This window comes from Oreochromis aureus, linkage group 1, assembly GCF_013358895.1.
Source record: "Oreochromis aureus strain Israel breed Guangdong linkage group 1, ZZ_aureus, whole genome shotgun sequence".
Taxonomy (NCBI): Eukaryota; Metazoa; Chordata; class Actinopteri; order Cichliformes; family Cichlidae; genus Oreochromis; species Oreochromis aureus.
This window is the reverse complement of record NC_052942.1, coordinates 2,923,093-2,940,460: the sequence shown is the minus strand read 5'-3', so window position 1 is coordinate 2,940,460 and position 17,368 is coordinate 2,923,093. Positions and strand designations below refer to the sequence as shown.

General features: G+C 40.6%; 1 protein-coding gene across 1 annotated transcript in view; it reads right to left on the bottom strand.

The window, feature by feature from the left end:
- shank2b (SH3 and multiple ankyrin repeat domains 2b) overlaps positions 1–17,368 on the bottom strand; it is a 327,738-nt gene that overhangs the window by 115,047 nt on the left and 195,323 nt on the right. Inside the window, exon 11 of the mRNA XM_039619730.1 lies at positions 11,203–11,641. Within this exon, the coding sequence (XP_039475664.1) occupies positions 11,203–11,641 (439 nt within the window). The remainder of the gene's footprint in view (positions 1–11,202; positions 11,642–17,368) is intronic.

Below are 17,368 nucleotides of genomic sequence, written 5' to 3'. Positions count from 1 at the left end.
CAGGAGCTTCCTGGTCTTGATGTCTCTGGCCTCTATCTCCAGATAGAAGCTTATTATAACTTTGCGATCAGTCAGTCTTTACAGCAAGACCTCCAGGGTCCGCTTACCAGTATCATCTGTGGTAATGAATTTCAACACCACTGTGGCAAGAGCTGTCAGTATGCAATATTTTTAATACATAAAAATATTAATTTTACAGTATTCAACAAAGTTATAGATCCAGAGGGTAGATTCCTAATCATTACATTATCTATACTTAACAAAAAGCTATGTATTGTAAGTATATATGGCCCAAATGTTGATGACCCCTCATTCTTCCATGTTTTTTTTAAATGCACTCTCTGAACACCTGGATTGCTGACTTGTTCTTGGGGGCGACCTCAACTTTGGCCTAAATGAAGAAATATGGAAAGGCTCGATACAGCAGGAACTCGGTGCAATTGACAGTCCACCATTCTTTGCAGGGGGTCTCTGCTCTTGAGGAGTCCACTCTGCAGGTGGAGGATGAGCTCAACTGGGGTAACTATTGTCTTATGTAGTCTGGGGATTGATTGAATGTTGGGGTTGGTGTAGTTTTTCTCTGGGCAGGCTGCCCGGGCTCTCTGGGGCTTGGTGGTGCTGCTGCTAGGGGCTCCAGTCTGGATGGACCTGGGCCCCCTGGCCTTGGTGGATTCCGGGAAATGGGAGTGTCTACCGGGGTCAGTGGAGGAGCTGGCTGCAGGGAAGGGGTACTGGACCTGGGGGTATAGAGAATGTCTGGGGAGTGTAAGTGTGTGTACAGTGTTCATTTCTGTTTGTCTCCATGTTGGGCGAGTGCTGAGTATCTGTATATGTGTACATGAGGTTGGGAATGCATGTTTGTGTCTGTGTGTGCCTCTTTGTCTATCTTTATGTGTCAGGTCGGGTCTTAGACTTCACCTCTTTGGGACCATCATAGGCCCCCTCAGGTGTGGGAGCCTATCTCCCCCCACCACACTCCCTGCCAGTGGCTGATGCCCTCACTTGTCGGTGCCTTGGTGGTTCTCTGTGTTTGGGGCTGGGTGCTCGGGTGTGTACTGGCTCGCTCCTGGCAGCTGCTTGGCAGGGCCCGTTCCCATGGCTTGGTCAGGCTCCTTCTGGGGTATGGAGGCCCCTTGGATCTCGGGTCTCTGGGCCCGGGGCTCAGCCAGCTCTGGTGTAGCCAGCTGCCGGTGGAGCCTGCGGGCACGTTGCCACAGCTCCCTGTGGCTTCTGCACCGTGGCTGCTGGGTGACACCCCCCCCCCATCTGGGGCTGTCCTCAGCTCTTTTCTAGGTGGATGGCGCATTTGCCCCTTCCATAGGCCTTCTTGGGCTTTCGTGCTCTAGGGGGCTTCTAGATGTCTGGGGCCTGGATCTCTTCCATGCCTGCTTCATGTCCTGGGGGATGGGGTTATGGCTCCCCATGCCTATTATTAGATAGTTACATGGAGAAACCTTGTGAATACAAGCGCACTCACGCACACAGGGTGTTCACAAACACACACTATCTTCCTTGGCTGGCGCTTATGTTGGTTTTTGCTGTGGTTTCCCTGCTGTGTTGTTCTCTTTTTGCTTATTTTCTTCTTTCTTTTTCTCTCTGTCTCTTCCCCTCTGTTTTTCCTTCCCTATCCTTTTGTTGAGCCTCTTTCTAACTTCTCTTTTCTTCATCTTTCTCTTTCCTAACCCCCGGTCCTGTCTGCTTCAAATCTAATAACTCAAAAGTAAAATAAATAAATAAAGAAACAATAAAGATCGAACAAACTATAGCGATCAAGTGGACCAGTATGGCAAAAGCTGTAATGATCCATTTGGCAAAATAAATCTGTTGGGAATTTTTCTTGGCCTTCAGACAAAAATTCTGATTGCTGCAGTGCCAGACAGGACAGGAAAAAAAAGATTTTTTTTTTCCATAAACTGCAACACCTTAATGCTAAATGTCACAATTAAGGTAGTATATCGGGTTTTTTTGTAGATTAAATGAGAAGGCAGTTTAAGTAAAATGGTATAATAATTTATTTTTTAATTATTCAGTTACTTGTTAATACAAATTTAAAATCAACAAATCACAAGACAGCATCTTATTACAATTAGGCACGTACGCACGGTCAAGACCCACTGAAGTTCAAACTGAGCATCACAAGGCAGAAAAATGATTTAGGTGACTCTGAATGTGACATGGACAGTGTTGGGGAGTAACGGAATACATGTACCGCCGTTACGTATTTAAAATACAAAATATGAGTAACTGTATTCCGTTACAGTTACCGTTTAAAAAGGTGGTATTTAGAATACAGTTACTTTGTTGAAATAAATGGATTACACGGCGGTATTTTCCTGTTTCATACTGTGGCGGGTCAGGACTGTTTGGGTTTGTTTGACAGCTACGTTCTGTTGTTCCAGGCAGCAGCGTTACGGTTGCCATGGTTACAGGGTGACGCGCTCTCTCTGCGACTGTGTTTCCTGGGTGAGAGAGCGCCTTTTTGTTGTTGTTGTTGTGCAAAGCTAATAGGCAGAATGCTACAGGCATAGCTCTAAAGAATGTAGCATCATGGGCAGTGTAGTCCGTGCTGCGGGGAGAATGGACTGCCATACCCGTTATGTGTCTGTGAGCGAGGGAGGGAGAAAAAGACAGTAGAAAAGTCCGAGCTGTCATCGAGCAGAAACGGGAGCTGGAAGCATGTAAATATAATAATAACCACAGCAGCCAAGAAGAGTGCCTGACGAGCCCAGTTGTAAGTAAGCTATTAAGACTCAACTGACTTAAGACAACTAATTAAGACTCAATAAGTTCTGTTGGAGCCTTTCAACGCCTCTCTCTGTCTCTCGCAAGCAAAGTTGACCCAAACAACAAAGTAAAGCTATTTTTCGGCTATGAGCCCGACACGAACCCAACGCGTTAGCCAGAGATCCCTTTACTACGGTTCGGAGCCGCGGACCTTCAGTAACAGTAATAAATCACAGCAATAGGACATTCATGTAGTTGTAAAAAGCATGATAATATATTAAGTAATCCAAAGTATTCAGAATACGTTACTCTCATTGAGTAACGTAACGGAATACGTTACAAAATACATTTTGGGGCATGTAATCTGTAATCTGTATTGGAATACATTTTAAAAGTAACCTTCCCAACACTGGACATGGTTGTTGGTTCCAGACAGAAATTGATGATCTATTGCAAAGTGGATCATCAAGAAGAATGGGCAGACTACTTCAAACAAATGGAAAGGTAGAAGGGCATCTCTGAACACATCAAACTATGAAGCATGGGCTGCGGCAGCAGAAGATCTCACTGGGTTCCACTCTGGAAAAATGTTACATAGTATTATGAGCCTTGACTTCTGCTGTGACATTTGGATTATAAGGTCAAATTTTGGCATAAACAACAGGAAAACACGGGCCCATCCTGCCCTGTACCAAACACTACACTGATACTATAAAGCAGGGGTGTCCAACTCCAGGCCTCAAGGCCCGGTGTCCTGCAGGTTTTAGATCTCACCCTGGGTCAGCACACCTGAATCACATGATTAGTTCATTACCAGGCTTCTGGAGAACTTCAGGACATGTTGAGGAGGTCATTCAGCCATTTGAATCAGCTGTGTTGGATCAAGGACACATCTAAAACCTGCAGGACATCGGCCCTCGAGGCCTGGAGTTGGACATCTCTGCTATAAAGTATTCCAAAGTGGTCAGAGCACTTTTGGAGTGTAATGGAACAGGAAATTTGCATCAAATCTGAAGCAGCTACATGACGTTATCATTTCAAAATGGACCAAACCCTCTGACAAACATTTCCAGCACTCTGTTGAATCTATTCTATAATGTATTAAAGCAGCTTTGAAGACCAAAAGGGGCCCAAACCAGAGCAGCTAATAAAATGTCTGGTGAGTGTAGTTTCTCTTACGTAACATTTCGTGTGTATTTTATTTGAATGTCATTTATTTTTTCTCTGCATTTCGGTATCTCATTTTTTGGTTTTGTTTATTTGTGTTCTGTTGGCTCGAGGGCTGTTTATATACGGAAACGTTTCCTTTACATCTGAAGTAATTCGATTCAAATCAAATTAAGGGAACTTCATAATTGCATCAAACTCACAGAGCAAATCTTTGCTGAGGTATAATTTGATTTACTTTGCAGTGTTAGCCTAGGAGTTTTTCACAGCAATGTGATTTCTTAATGAGATGAAGTTCTCTATGTTTGCTTAAGCTGAAAAGATTCTTAACCAGATAAAACTACTACTAATATTTTTGCAGCTGTGCACACCTCTTTTCTCCATCTTGGCTCATTTTGCCCTGAGAGTTCATTTTCTGTTTATGGTTTCATTTTGTTGAGCGTTTTCAGCAGCTGTCACATATTTCACCGCCATAATTGAAATCACTGCCAGCCTTTAACGATCCGCAGATCTGTCAATCAGCACGACACGGTATACACGGTAGATTTCAGGTCTTGTGATAATGTATGTTGGAGCCCCGTGGCGACACTGTTTAGACAGCACTGGCCTGTCCTTCTATTGGACGAATCTCATTTCCCACCACATCTAGCTGTTGCCATGATACCCCAGGGCTAACTGACAGCTGTCACTGTGTGATAGCTTGTGTGTGTGAGTGTGGGAGTTTGGTCTCACTTGTGCATGTGTGTTGCATTCTGACAAAGGACATGTCAAGTGGGAGCAGAGGGATGCTGCACAGACATTGTCATGTATGTGGGCTGAGGTTGGATTGGGGGGTGGGGGGTGGTGCTGTGGGTGAGGAAGAACGAGTGCGAGCAGAGGCAAACAGAAAGTGCTGGAATTGGGAGCTTTAAAGGGCAGCTGGGTGGGAATGAGCTGAGAGCTAAAGTTCACACTTATTGGACACGGACTGTGAGCAACAACATGATATTATCATTTCAGCTGGCTTATTGCAAGGTCATTTCCAATGTGCCACGAGCTTCAATCACTGCCTATAAGTGATGTTAAAATTGTTAATACAAAACTGACATTTGATAGTGAATTGGTTCTAAAAATGAGGGCAATTATCCAACGAGGTGCCTCAGGAGCTGAGCACACATAAATAGGTCTCAATGAGAGTCCTAACCTGAATGTCCTCTATATATATACACACTGTATGTACTGTATGTACACATGTGCAACACGATACTTTCAGGCAAAGGTTATACTGTTGCACACAGCATGTTTATACAAAGTGTCAATACCTGCTGTGAAAAGGTCAAAAACAACAATGCATCCTTGAGTTTCTCTTTTTCTTTTTTCTAGCTTTCCTGTCTTTGGATCTCAGTCACATGCTGTTTCTACACACGACACAAACTGTGTTGTAGCTTGGAACCAATAGATTAATCCACATTTAATCATTTAAAGGAGACATGGTCGGTCTTTGGGCTGTCGCTGGCTGCAACAATGAGCTTGATGTTAAGAAACCAACTCTGTGTCTCTTTAGGAGTATTTGCCTGTTTGCTGTTTGGCTAGCTGCACTCAAATGGAAACGTCGCAATGATCAGGTTTGTAAAGCACTTTAGAAATAAACACTGTGTTGATTCTGTTCATCTGGACGTAACGTTTTAGCTCTGCATCCAGATGAACAGAATCAACTTTTTGGGATTTCCTTACCTGGATGATTGAGCATGCATCGAGACATTTAACTGCGTGGTACATATGTAGGACTGAGACGAGCTAAACTTGACTACAAGAGTTCACAGTAATAGACGAACAACAGCTAGTGTAACAATGTGGCTCACTAATGTGCCTCTATAAGTTTTTTTATATAAATAATGGAGCTCTAATGTACAAAGCAGTGATTACTGCTGAAGCCTTTTCATGAGGTTTGATGACGAGAACAGTAGACTTGAGAACAGAAATAAAATTTGTTGTAAATTCCCAACATTTGCTATACATTTTTCTTTTCCAATTTCATAGTTCATTTTTTGTGCCCAAACAGCTGTAATAAGTACCTTTGAACTATTTTAAAATAAAGTTAAAACAAATTATATTTTATTTGTTAAAGAATTGGCATTTTTGCAGTATGTAAATCTGATCTGATATCAACTTGCAATTACAAATCTTACAAAGGGAGACTACAGTGTTGTATAATACAACCAAGACTCCTAATGATACTACGTAACCACAGTTTGAGAAACATTGGTTATCCATTCCTCGAACATATCCATTATAACCCCCCCCCCCCACAATAACAAAATTAGGAAAATAACCACACCAAAGTCACATGGACTGTACTGCAGAGAGCTACATAAGTGTTTTTAAATGTATTATTGTTAGTTTGTACCGAATATCGACTTTCAGTCATATAAATGTGACCAAGGGGAAACACAATAAAAGGTCATGGACCGCTTGGTTTCTAGAACTGGGCCATGAGGAATTCTACTGAGCCCAGGCTATGAATGTCCCTCATTACTAACCCTGATAGAAAAAATACAGATTGGGTCACAGACCTACATTATTAGTCATTTTTATATCGTAATTATTATCCAGCTTATCCTTTTCTTTTGATTAGAATCCACTTGCCTTCCTGCACCAGTCCAAACCACAATGACTGATTGTGGTGATTTTTTTTAATATAGTCTTATATTAACTTAAAAAAACCCAAATACCTGATTTTTAATTGATCTTGTCTTTTATCAGAATCTTTAATTATTATATCAGAACTCTTGCAGTGTATATGTATCCGTCTTATGATTAGGATCACATACTACATGTACATATACCACATTAGGGTATGTCACACGTAAAGTACTATATTTCTTATTAGTTAATCCTCTCTAACACACAGTATATTTCGTACATTTTATGTATTCCAAAGTCATTTGCAATAAATAAATAAATCAGCTGTACAAGTTAAATATGTATTTATATTATTGTTTTTTTTAGACTGCACTTCACAAGGCTTGAAATGCAACTGAGGCATGAGTATATGCTTTAAATTAGAGATGCAACGATACCAGTTTTTTCAAACCAATACGATACCGATACTTGGATCTGAGTACTTGCCGATACAGAGTACAAAAACCGATACTTCTACCACACACACACACACACACACGTATACAAATGCAATGAATTGGAAGACAGGTTTTATTTTATTCTCTGCCGATAAAAAAATAAAATATTAATAAAAATGACCACGAAAATAAAATTTCAAGTGAAAAATAAGCACTTCTGTTAAATTATTGCGGAGTGTCCACATTGTAATTTAACAAAATATCACTGAACTATTGGGCACTGTCTCGAGCTTTCAGAATAATAAATAAACACTTCTGTTTGGAATAAAATAAATACAAATTAGGTTTGAGAATAAAATAAACTGTTAAATTATTGCAGAGTGTCCATATTGTAAACAAACAAACAAAATAACGAAAGTATTTGGCACTGACGAACAAACTCATCAGTCCACTGTGCCGTTAAACTGAGGACTGACATCGCGCACACACTGCTTGTCTTTACCTCTTCAGAAAGTTTTGGCACCATTATCTCCCTGATGTATGGGCGGCTGGGAATTTCATATCGCGGCTCGAATATGCTGAGAAGAAGGTGCAATCCTATGTTTTCCATGACCGGCATTGGCTGGTCATCCAGAGCGATAAAATGAGTCAGAGCCTCTGTTATTTTAACTGCCCGTGGATTTTCTCTTGACATTTTTCATCGCTTTTCCAAAACCTGAGTTAAAGTTGGCTGTTCTGGTCCACACTGCTGACATTTTGTTTAGCTTAGCTACAGCAGCCTCCAGTTTCTCTTTTTTATCTGGAGCCGCCAGTCTCACTCGCCTAACCCTGTGCCTTTTTAGCACGGCATGTCCCCCTAGTGGCCAATCTAAAAAACTACAACAGAAATGACAAGCCACCCTCTGATTAGTGAAATAAGTTGGTATCAGTTAACTTTTACGAGTATGAGTACACACACATTTTACAGTATCGGCCCCGATACCCGATACCAGTATCGGTATTGGTGCATCCCTACTTTAAATACCCATTTATTTCTTCTTCTGGATGCGATATGCAGTGTTTTACACAATCATCATTACATTATAAATGTGAACTTTTCAGTTATTTCATACTGAAGCATGAAGTTATTTTACAAAAACTAAAGTACATGAAATTCGTGTACTGTGTTCTATTTCATATTTTTTATGGTACAAAACTATATACAAACAGATTTTTAAAATATCTATAATAACTAATATAAAATGTTACTAATATTATTTATTAATCATGAAAATGACTTTTTTCATTTTGGTGTATAGGTGACACTGAAGCAGTCTAATGACTCAGAGCACAAATGAGACCAGTGTGATTAAATTAGGTGAATAATGTAATAAATTTTAAGTTCTTTCCTGTTATCATTTTTTAAAATCTCACTAAAAAAAATACCAATTCAGTAAAATTATATTTTAATTTACCAACTTTGGAGGTCAGTGTTTAAATTTAGTCTAACTGCCTTAAACATGAAAAAATCACCCTACAGCTCATTGGTTTAACACGGGAGACAGAGCTGTACTGTATATGAGATACTTTATACTTTATAAATATGATTTTTGTAGGGAAAATACATAAGAGCTGCTTTTTCCTGCAAAAATGTCACGTGTCCCTGTTTTTTTTAATAGCTAATAATTGAAAAAAAGGTTGTGTTACATGATTTTGGCATATAAGTAGGGCAGGCCAGAAAAGGTTGGAAACCACTGACCTACATAAAGAGCAGTTTCTGCCAGATTTATCCACCTATGCACCACCTGACCACACCTGCTAAAAGAAAATGAGTTGGATATTTTTAATTATTAGACCTATTAAAAAACTGCAATTTGACAAAAAATCTGAAAAAAAAAAAAAAGTGTGGCAAATCTGGTAGATGATAATGAGAGAGCATTTCTAGGTACTGAATGAAACCCACCAAATCTAGAATTGGAGAAAGGAACCCTCCCCTCTCAGGAAAAGTGTCCCACAGGCTCACATACTTGGAACTTCATATATTCATGTAAGCCTTTTGACAGCAATCACAATCAAAATCAAATGAAAATCAATCACGTTATATCAAACAGCTGAGAACTTCTGCTTGATTGTGTGACAGTATTATATTATCTGTTCATGTTCATCTGCTATCAGCGAAGCAAATGTGAGTTTAGTAAAGTTAAACACATGAAAATGTTGAGAACAGCAGCTACTCTGTTGATAATCACCTCTGCTTTTCCTCTACAAGCTGCATGAACATCTTATTGAAAGCATGTCAAAAGATGTGATGGTGATGTTCATGTTACTGCGGAAGCAAAGACAACTGTCCTCCTCCACTGCTCTTCCCCTTCTTTCATCTCCCCCATCACTTGTCTTGCCTCGACTCAATCCCCTCTGCCCTCACTCTACATGCCATAGTTTAAACTTCCTTTCTCTCTTCTTCAGCAGCCTCCTCCTCCTCCTCGTTACTCTGTTCTTCATCTCATCCCATCGTTACACTACAGCTTTGTCTTCACATCTTTTCTATAACGTGAAGTACATCTCTTCTTTCCACTTCTCTCTCTGACATCGGACATGGGCTGAGCTAGACAGTGTGGGTAGTGATGGTGTGGCAGAGTGCTTGTAAATGTGTCCATCTGCCAAGAGACAGGAGGAGGAGGAGGAAGAGGAGGCAGGGGAAAAGGCCACGGAGCATGTGTTTTAATTTGGATTGATGGTTACCCATCACATGTTAATCGTCTGGGAATCATGTGCTCCTGCAAACTCCACCACAAAAAGATGCGCAGATGCATGGTGGCATTTCTCAGTGAACTTCTGTGCAGGTGTGTAGGCGCACACACACACACACACACACACACACACACACACACACACACACACACACACACACAGGCTAAGCCAGATATGTGAAGTGCACCAACTGCATACATACAAACTTGCATACATTAGCAAAGTGCCTGCAGGCAACCATAGCAACGGTTACCATAGTTGCTGTAGGAAGCCAGAGTCGTTCCATGGGAACCAGTGATACATATTTTTTAGTCCAGAAAAATGAAACCAATGTGAAAGCGCCAAAAACTGCAATTCCTTAAATGGCCACATGAGGCTTACTTGAAAAGTGAGTCAAGTCCCATGTTACATTTTTTAAGCTGTTAATACTCCAAATACAAATTGACATTTCTGTCCTTTCTTGTTGACACCAAAAAAATCAATTAAACAGTTACCTGTTGGTTCTAATAGGTTAAGCAGCCTCCCACTACTAGCCAGCGCTGCAGCCATGGCAGATGGCTTCACTACTCTTTCTATGTGAAAGGATATTGTAAACAAGCAAGACAGAAAGTAAGCCCATTTAACTTTTTAATGGAGCTTAAATTCATCATTTAGGGGAGCTGAGAAATAATCTCGTTAGCTATTGATTTTTGATTTAGTTGTATAAGCCAGCGTTCCCCAACCCCCGGGCCATGGACCGGTTTGGTACCGGGCCGCGAGAGTTGAGGCTCGGGTGTGAAATTTATGGTTTTCAGGGTTTTTATCGTTAACTCGGTTTCCCTGGGTCTTTTCCTGTGTTGTAGTTGCGTGTCTCATTTTGAAAGAAATATTTACACGTTACCATAGCGACCAGAGAGCATTAAGGGGCAGAGAGGAGGATGTTATTCTCAATGTTGTTGTCGCATTTCAGGAGGATGTTGCTAATAAAGTTACACAGTTACACAGTGAATTCACGTTTATTAAAATATTGTCTGACGTTAAACCGGTTCGTGGCGCAAAAAAGGTTGGGGACCGCTGGTATAACCTGCCCAAGAAGTCTGTGCTCCACTTTTGCTGACCAAACTTACTGATAACTTAGCAATACAGCATCTTATCACATGGTACATGCATAGTAAACTGTCATTTTACAGCTGTATAAAAATAGGACAAGCTGATCTTTAAGGACTTGTCACAGATGTTTTTTATTTCTGTCTAACTTATGGTTTAATGGCTATTTCAATCTATTTCAATAGGAGCATCATGCAGGTTTAGAATGACAGTAATGGCTTCCTTATGTTGTCATTAAAGACATCAATCCCCAGTCCCAGGGTGTTGCAGAATTAATCAGCAAAATACTGACAGTTAAATATTTGTGAGTTATTTTTCGACCCCCAACCTTCATGTCTGTCAGCCTAGATCAGGTGAAAAGAAAAGACATGAAAATGAAAGTGTGTGTTTTTCAAATACAAACAGTCCTTCACTTCAGTGTCCTGAAGAGGCTCACCTTGGTTGGCGCTGTGAAGGTGCAGCCCGTCTGGCCTCCTCCCCCAGCCGGCTGAGGGAGGGTGACCGGCTCCTCGCACCTCTCCCCATGGTCCGAACCACCACATTGCCATTGGGGCTGCCGCTGGGCATCTGCTGGAGCAGCTGGGGTGACAGGCTGCGATGTAATGCTGAGGAGCCAGGCTGTGAGTGACCCTGCTGGGGCGCCCGGTGTGATTGGTGCTGGGCGTGTTGGTGCTGCTGCAGATGGGGGGCCCAGTTGCCAGGAGAACCGTGCTGTTGCTGCTGGTACTGACTGACTGTTAGGTTGTTATCACTGTTGGAGCGCAGAAGGACCCGTGGCGCTGATAACGAAGAGGGCGATTGGCCGTTTCCGCTGCCGTCGCCAGAAGATGGACCCCTTCTGCGTTTGGAGTAGGCTGGAGCCTCACGGAAAGGCACTGCAAAGGAACGAAAGGGAAAAGTCTCATTTCAAGCAGATGCTGAAGAGAGATAGTGTTTTGGACGGACAGACAATACTGTTGAAAGTCAGCCAAATAGGATCAGAAATTTGAAATTAAAAAGAAAGACAAATGCTTACTAGATGGCTTCATTTTTTTAGAAGAAAAATAAAATATTAGACACACAAACAAGAAACATACATATATGTTTGGAAAGAAGTCTTTATAGGAACTGCAGCAAAGTCTTTGAGCTACTTCAAGCAGGCACTGCATCACGCACAAGTGTGCTTCACGCTCCTGATGTCATGTCCCTAACACTCCTTCCCAGCGGTAGTCTGTTTGAGCTTTACATGTTTCAGTTTATCCCATGTCAGTGCCACTGCTGCACTGCTGCTGCTTAAACCCCTATAACACCTGGAAGCTGGTGTCATAGTGCAATACAAGCTGTGTCATAAAACAGTCATTCGAATGTGAGTTACCTTGTCTGATCTGGAGTTGTCACTGAGTTCATTTTTCACCTATGTGTGGACAGATTTCTGTAGCACATGAGTAACCTTGAGGTCACCCTCATTCTTAAAAAAGTGCCAACGTGAACCTAGATATGGTTCATTCTTTAAACTCTAGTATTGTGTAACCTTTTGTTGACACATGGGTTCACATCAGACGGCAGTGACCAAACCATGATATTGTGGCTCCTTATATTAAACTCAACTGAAAGGGATTTACCGCTTAAGCTCAGAGTTAATGGTGCAGGCTGAACTACATAGTTTGTATCAAAAGAAATCGATTTCTATATGTTTGCAGCTTTAAGGAGCTCATACAGTGTGCCTCTTTAGAAATACCGGACAGAGAGCCAAATAACTTTGGAAGGGGTCAACCTCTGCACCTCTCTGGTGTTGGATTTTGGAGGTTTTGTGTCACTTTTCTTCACATAAATGATCCACTTTATTGTATTTATTTTGAACCTCTTAACCCTAACCAGTGTCCTTAAGATAGGTTTTCTCTTTTTGTATTGCTTAGTGCTTAAGTATTTATTAGATTACATAGAAACTTTACCTTTATCGCAAATTTCTTAGCATGACAGCATTAAGCTTAAACGACAAATCCATATAATCACAGAAGTCCCCAGATTTAAAACATAGAACTTTCACTTTATATGAATATTATTTTAAAGAAAAGTTTTAAGCTCATGTGAATACAAGTATTTAGAGGAAGATGCTAAACAGAATGATAATTACAACAGTTAATCTTTCAGTTTTTACAGTAAGGTAAATGTTAATATCCCGATATATTTGGGTATCCTGCTAATGCTGATTGGCTGATTGAGGAAAAAGAAGCAGAAAGTATATAAGTATGAGAAAAGCTAATAAACCCTATGGTTGCAGGCTCAGCTTTGCCGTTTGGCTCTGAATTTCTATATTAAACTGTATAATCAAAACATAATCCTGCATTTGCATCTATGATGGACAGGCAATGTATTCTAAAGCATAGTGTTGTGTAATCACAGTGTGTATGTGAACATTAAATAGGGCTATTAAGTCTGGATTGCATCCATAGGTCTGCTGACATTCTGATTCTTATTAATCCTCTCCAGCTGAGCGCATGCTGTACAATTTGGGGAAGAAAAGGGGCAATTACGCTTCTTGCCATTGTTGCATTTTATTCTGTGCTGATCTTGCACTTGGCTGGTCACACTTTGTTTTAGTGGTTCTCTTGACCATAAGAAAGCTTCATTTGTACTAACATATATGCACGGCTGTAAAAAAGAATCTCTTCACTGAACTTTTTTGTGTGATTTCCTTCCTCTTTGGAGCTAAAACAGTCCACCCAAACACATGCAATATCAATGGAAAGCCCAGGATGTCCTCTAGTAAGTACATCAGGTCTTAGTTGGGTAGCTCAAATAAGTCAAAAGATATAGACCCAAAACAAAAGTCCATTAGAGAGGACATGAATGAATGAATAGGGTGGTTCTCGGTAATGAGATCTGGGGGTGGTTGGCTTGGGCTTCTTGTATTTTCTCCTATGCTATCATGTATTACTGTATAAGTTCAACCATGTCCTGTAAAATGGTTATCCATCTTAAGAAAACATAAAATAAAGCTTTGGAAGATGTTTCGACGGTAAAGACTGTTTCTAAGAATGCAATGCAGTCAGTAATGAGATAAAGCAAAAAATGAATTGTGAAATATAAAAGATTATAAACTTTCAGTATGCTGCGCTAGAAACAAGAAGTGTACCAGCTATGGTTTTCTCTGTCAGTGTTACTAGACCTGATGGAAGCACTGAGCAGCTCCCACATTCACTCATTGCAATGTTCGGTTGGTACACCCAGCCCTGGGTCCTGCCATTCATTTGAATGTTACCACACAAAGTCCTCAGACACCGCAGACCAACCCCAACAGTCCAGTCTGCATGCTTCACTGTTTGTTTGGTAGGAGTAGGAGAAACTACACAAAATTAGAGAGGTGCTTTATTTTCTACATATAATTTTCTTTGGCAAATTACACAGATCATCCAAGTTCATACATTTCAAATATTAAGTTTAGGTTTTATAACCTAAACTGCAACTGATCTGCAATCGATTTACTGGTACACAACTCCACTACTCTCATCTTTGTATTTTAGTGACTGCTAAACAGTAAGATGCAGCACTTCCTTTCTCAGGTCTTTGTCATTGCTTCATTAGGGCAGACAGTTCCCAGCACCACTGCCTTGGAAGCAGCTGCTGATTCTGGTGTCTCTGTGACCTGCAAAGCCGCCAAACTTGCAGAAAGTGGAGAAATAGTTCACGTGGCAGTATGTGGAACTGACTGAGACTGCAGAGCAGAGCAAAGACTACAGTCATCAGTGGGTGAAGCCGAATTACCGCTGCATGGAGAGAAAGTCACGAGAGAGTGAGCTGATTACTATTTACTCGTCATAAAGCACTTAGAAATGACCTTTCATGCAGACGACCACATAAACTGTATTTTACTCATTTAGTCCCGCTCAGTGTTAACCCTGAGTCCAACGTTTAAGTCATCATCACCACTAACCCTAACCCTGTCACACTGTCTGTTTTGTTTTAATGAAATTGTTCTCCCAAGTCTTTGCAATCAGGGAACAAAGAAAATTATCACTAATCTAAGCAATCCATATCTTGAGCATGATGGAGAGAACATACAGTCCACCTAGAAGATCAGCTGTGCACAAACACTGAACCAAACCCGATAGCCATGACCTCTACTCTAAGCCGCTCTTCCTCTCACCATCAGTACATGATAGTCCACTGTACTGTCTCACTAAAGCAGTAATCGAAGTTGGCCTTGATTTCCCCTATGGATTCTTTACTCCACACACTGTGAGATGAGAGCCTACAGCTGCCATCACCAACTCTCCTCACAATTATGGCGGTGCAGGGAGAGCCGAACAGAACAGGCCCGCAGCCATTTCAATAAGCATCTCCTGATTTGGAGATGATTAACACGGTGGTGCTAGGGAGGCACTGTGGCCTGTTAGCTGTACTGTAGCTTCGTGCTCCACGCTTCCCGACAGCCTGAACATCTGAAGGGGGATTCACTGAGTCATTATCACTTTCCAGGACTAATATCTCAGACCTCTCTCTCTTTCTACAACAGACGTGTTGATGAAGAGAAGACGTGCTATCGTCTAATAATCTAGCACATTTAGGAGCCACTGGGCTATCTGTGTGTGCCCCTGAGGTGTGTGTGGCCTCCAAGCTGCTGAGGCTGGTATTAACTTTGAAGCACGCGCACAAATATGCATTCATCCCAACTAACCTTGCAACATCTACCAGAAAAGGAAGAGTTAGGTTAGCTACATGCTAAATAAGCAACAATTCAGAAACTGCAAGATGTACTATAAGACCTTTAAATCAACTCTCCCACAATTCTTTTCTTATAAAATTCCCATTTTGGTATCCTGTACAGGCGAAAGCTTCATATAGTTTGATTTAAACCTAAACCTAACCAGGCCACTGGACACTGGAGGTCAAGCAAGCATCTTATGTAATAGTTCTAAAAGTGGAATCTATGTAGGTGAAAGCTCTTCATGCATGTCAAACAAATGAGAGTTTAGAAGCTCTCAGCCAAGCTAAATAATGTTTTAGACTTTGTGCTAAGACACCAAGTAGTGAGATGGATGCAGTTTAAATGCTGTTTGTGTCTTAGTCCAATTTGTGCAAAGTAACTTGGTCGGTGTTCCTTCAAAGGTCACTCCTCACTAACATTCAATGATGTTTTGAATCAATCCTTCAGTTATTAAGACAGTTTTAACACTCCTTGCTCTGCTTCTTCATGCTGCAAGCTACACAGCAGAGGAAAAGGTGAGGAACTCAGCCAAGAACAACAAACACTAAAAACTATCGGATGAGATGGTTTAAAATCTCCACAGTGTCAAATCTCTGTTTCAATGCCATTTACACATAATTTGAATTTTTTACAATTATTTCTCTCATTCAGACGTCAGAGTCTCACGTCCAATCATAAATATCAAACTACTGACTGAGTTAAAGGGCAGATTATTTGAGTCATTAAACACCAACACCCAAAAAAGCCCCAACTGAAACAACTAAACTTCTTTCTGCAAAAATCCATCAGATGACATCCAAATCATTTTAATAATAATAATGAGTCCAACGTTTAATGTGCATTCCCATCATTAATGGCAGAATGTAGTCTGACAGTGTCATAATACCACAAAAACTCTTAGACAGGCAGTGTTTAGTGTTGACATGGAAAACCGCTGTTAGCCCTGTGACTCCCATCAACAGTCAAGACCCAGATATTTCTTAATAAAAACAAGGAAAAGTTGAACAATTACTGTAAATATAGCAAAAGTATCCTCTCTGAAAAAACCTCACAACTATCAGAACTTAAATGAAGACTGCATAGAAACACAAGCCCTGAATTATATGGTAATTCATAAATTAGACAGCTATAGCTCGTTATAAACTATCTTCTATTAAAAGACACAAGAACAAGATTCTCGTGTTTGCCGAGAACAATCTACAACTGAGCTATTTATGAGAAAAAGATTTACACAATGCAGATGAAACTAATAAACTCAGAAAGTATATTTCTGGCTGCTTTTTGTTAAATGTCACCCATTCAGTGATCATTCTGGGATATCCCCAGTACTGGTAACTTAATTTAAGAACATAGATATAATCTGCCATTGTATCCTTTAAAATAATCTTCCCGCTCACCTGTTATGTTTGTATATTTTTATTACAGTGACTGAATGTGACAGGATACATAGTTGCATTAGTTTCGAGTATGTAAATCTGAGGTGTGAATTTGTTTTCTGAGCAGAATTTACAGGGCAAGCTTATTTTCAATTCTATGTTTAAATTTCAGTTTCCAACCCTCCACTCCATAAATTTAGCGTGTTATATGAGCTCTCTCACTCCTAGGGGGGTAAACAGCTTTCCCATATAACGCACTTTCTTAAACAGTCATCATTAGCTCATCATTAGTTTGTGGGGGTGTGAAAAGTGAATTACACTGATGTGCTTTTCCAACATTTCTCAGCTGGAGGAATTAAAAGATTTAATTTATGTCTTATTTCTTCAAAGGACACGATAACATCAGAATTGGGATGATACTAAGTCCTTAAAAGGCCTAAACGTTAAATACACCACCCCTCACTGGACTGTGTGTAAAATACTTTAACAAACTGTAAGTAACTTATGTGCATGAAAAAGCATTACCATCAGCTTTTGGT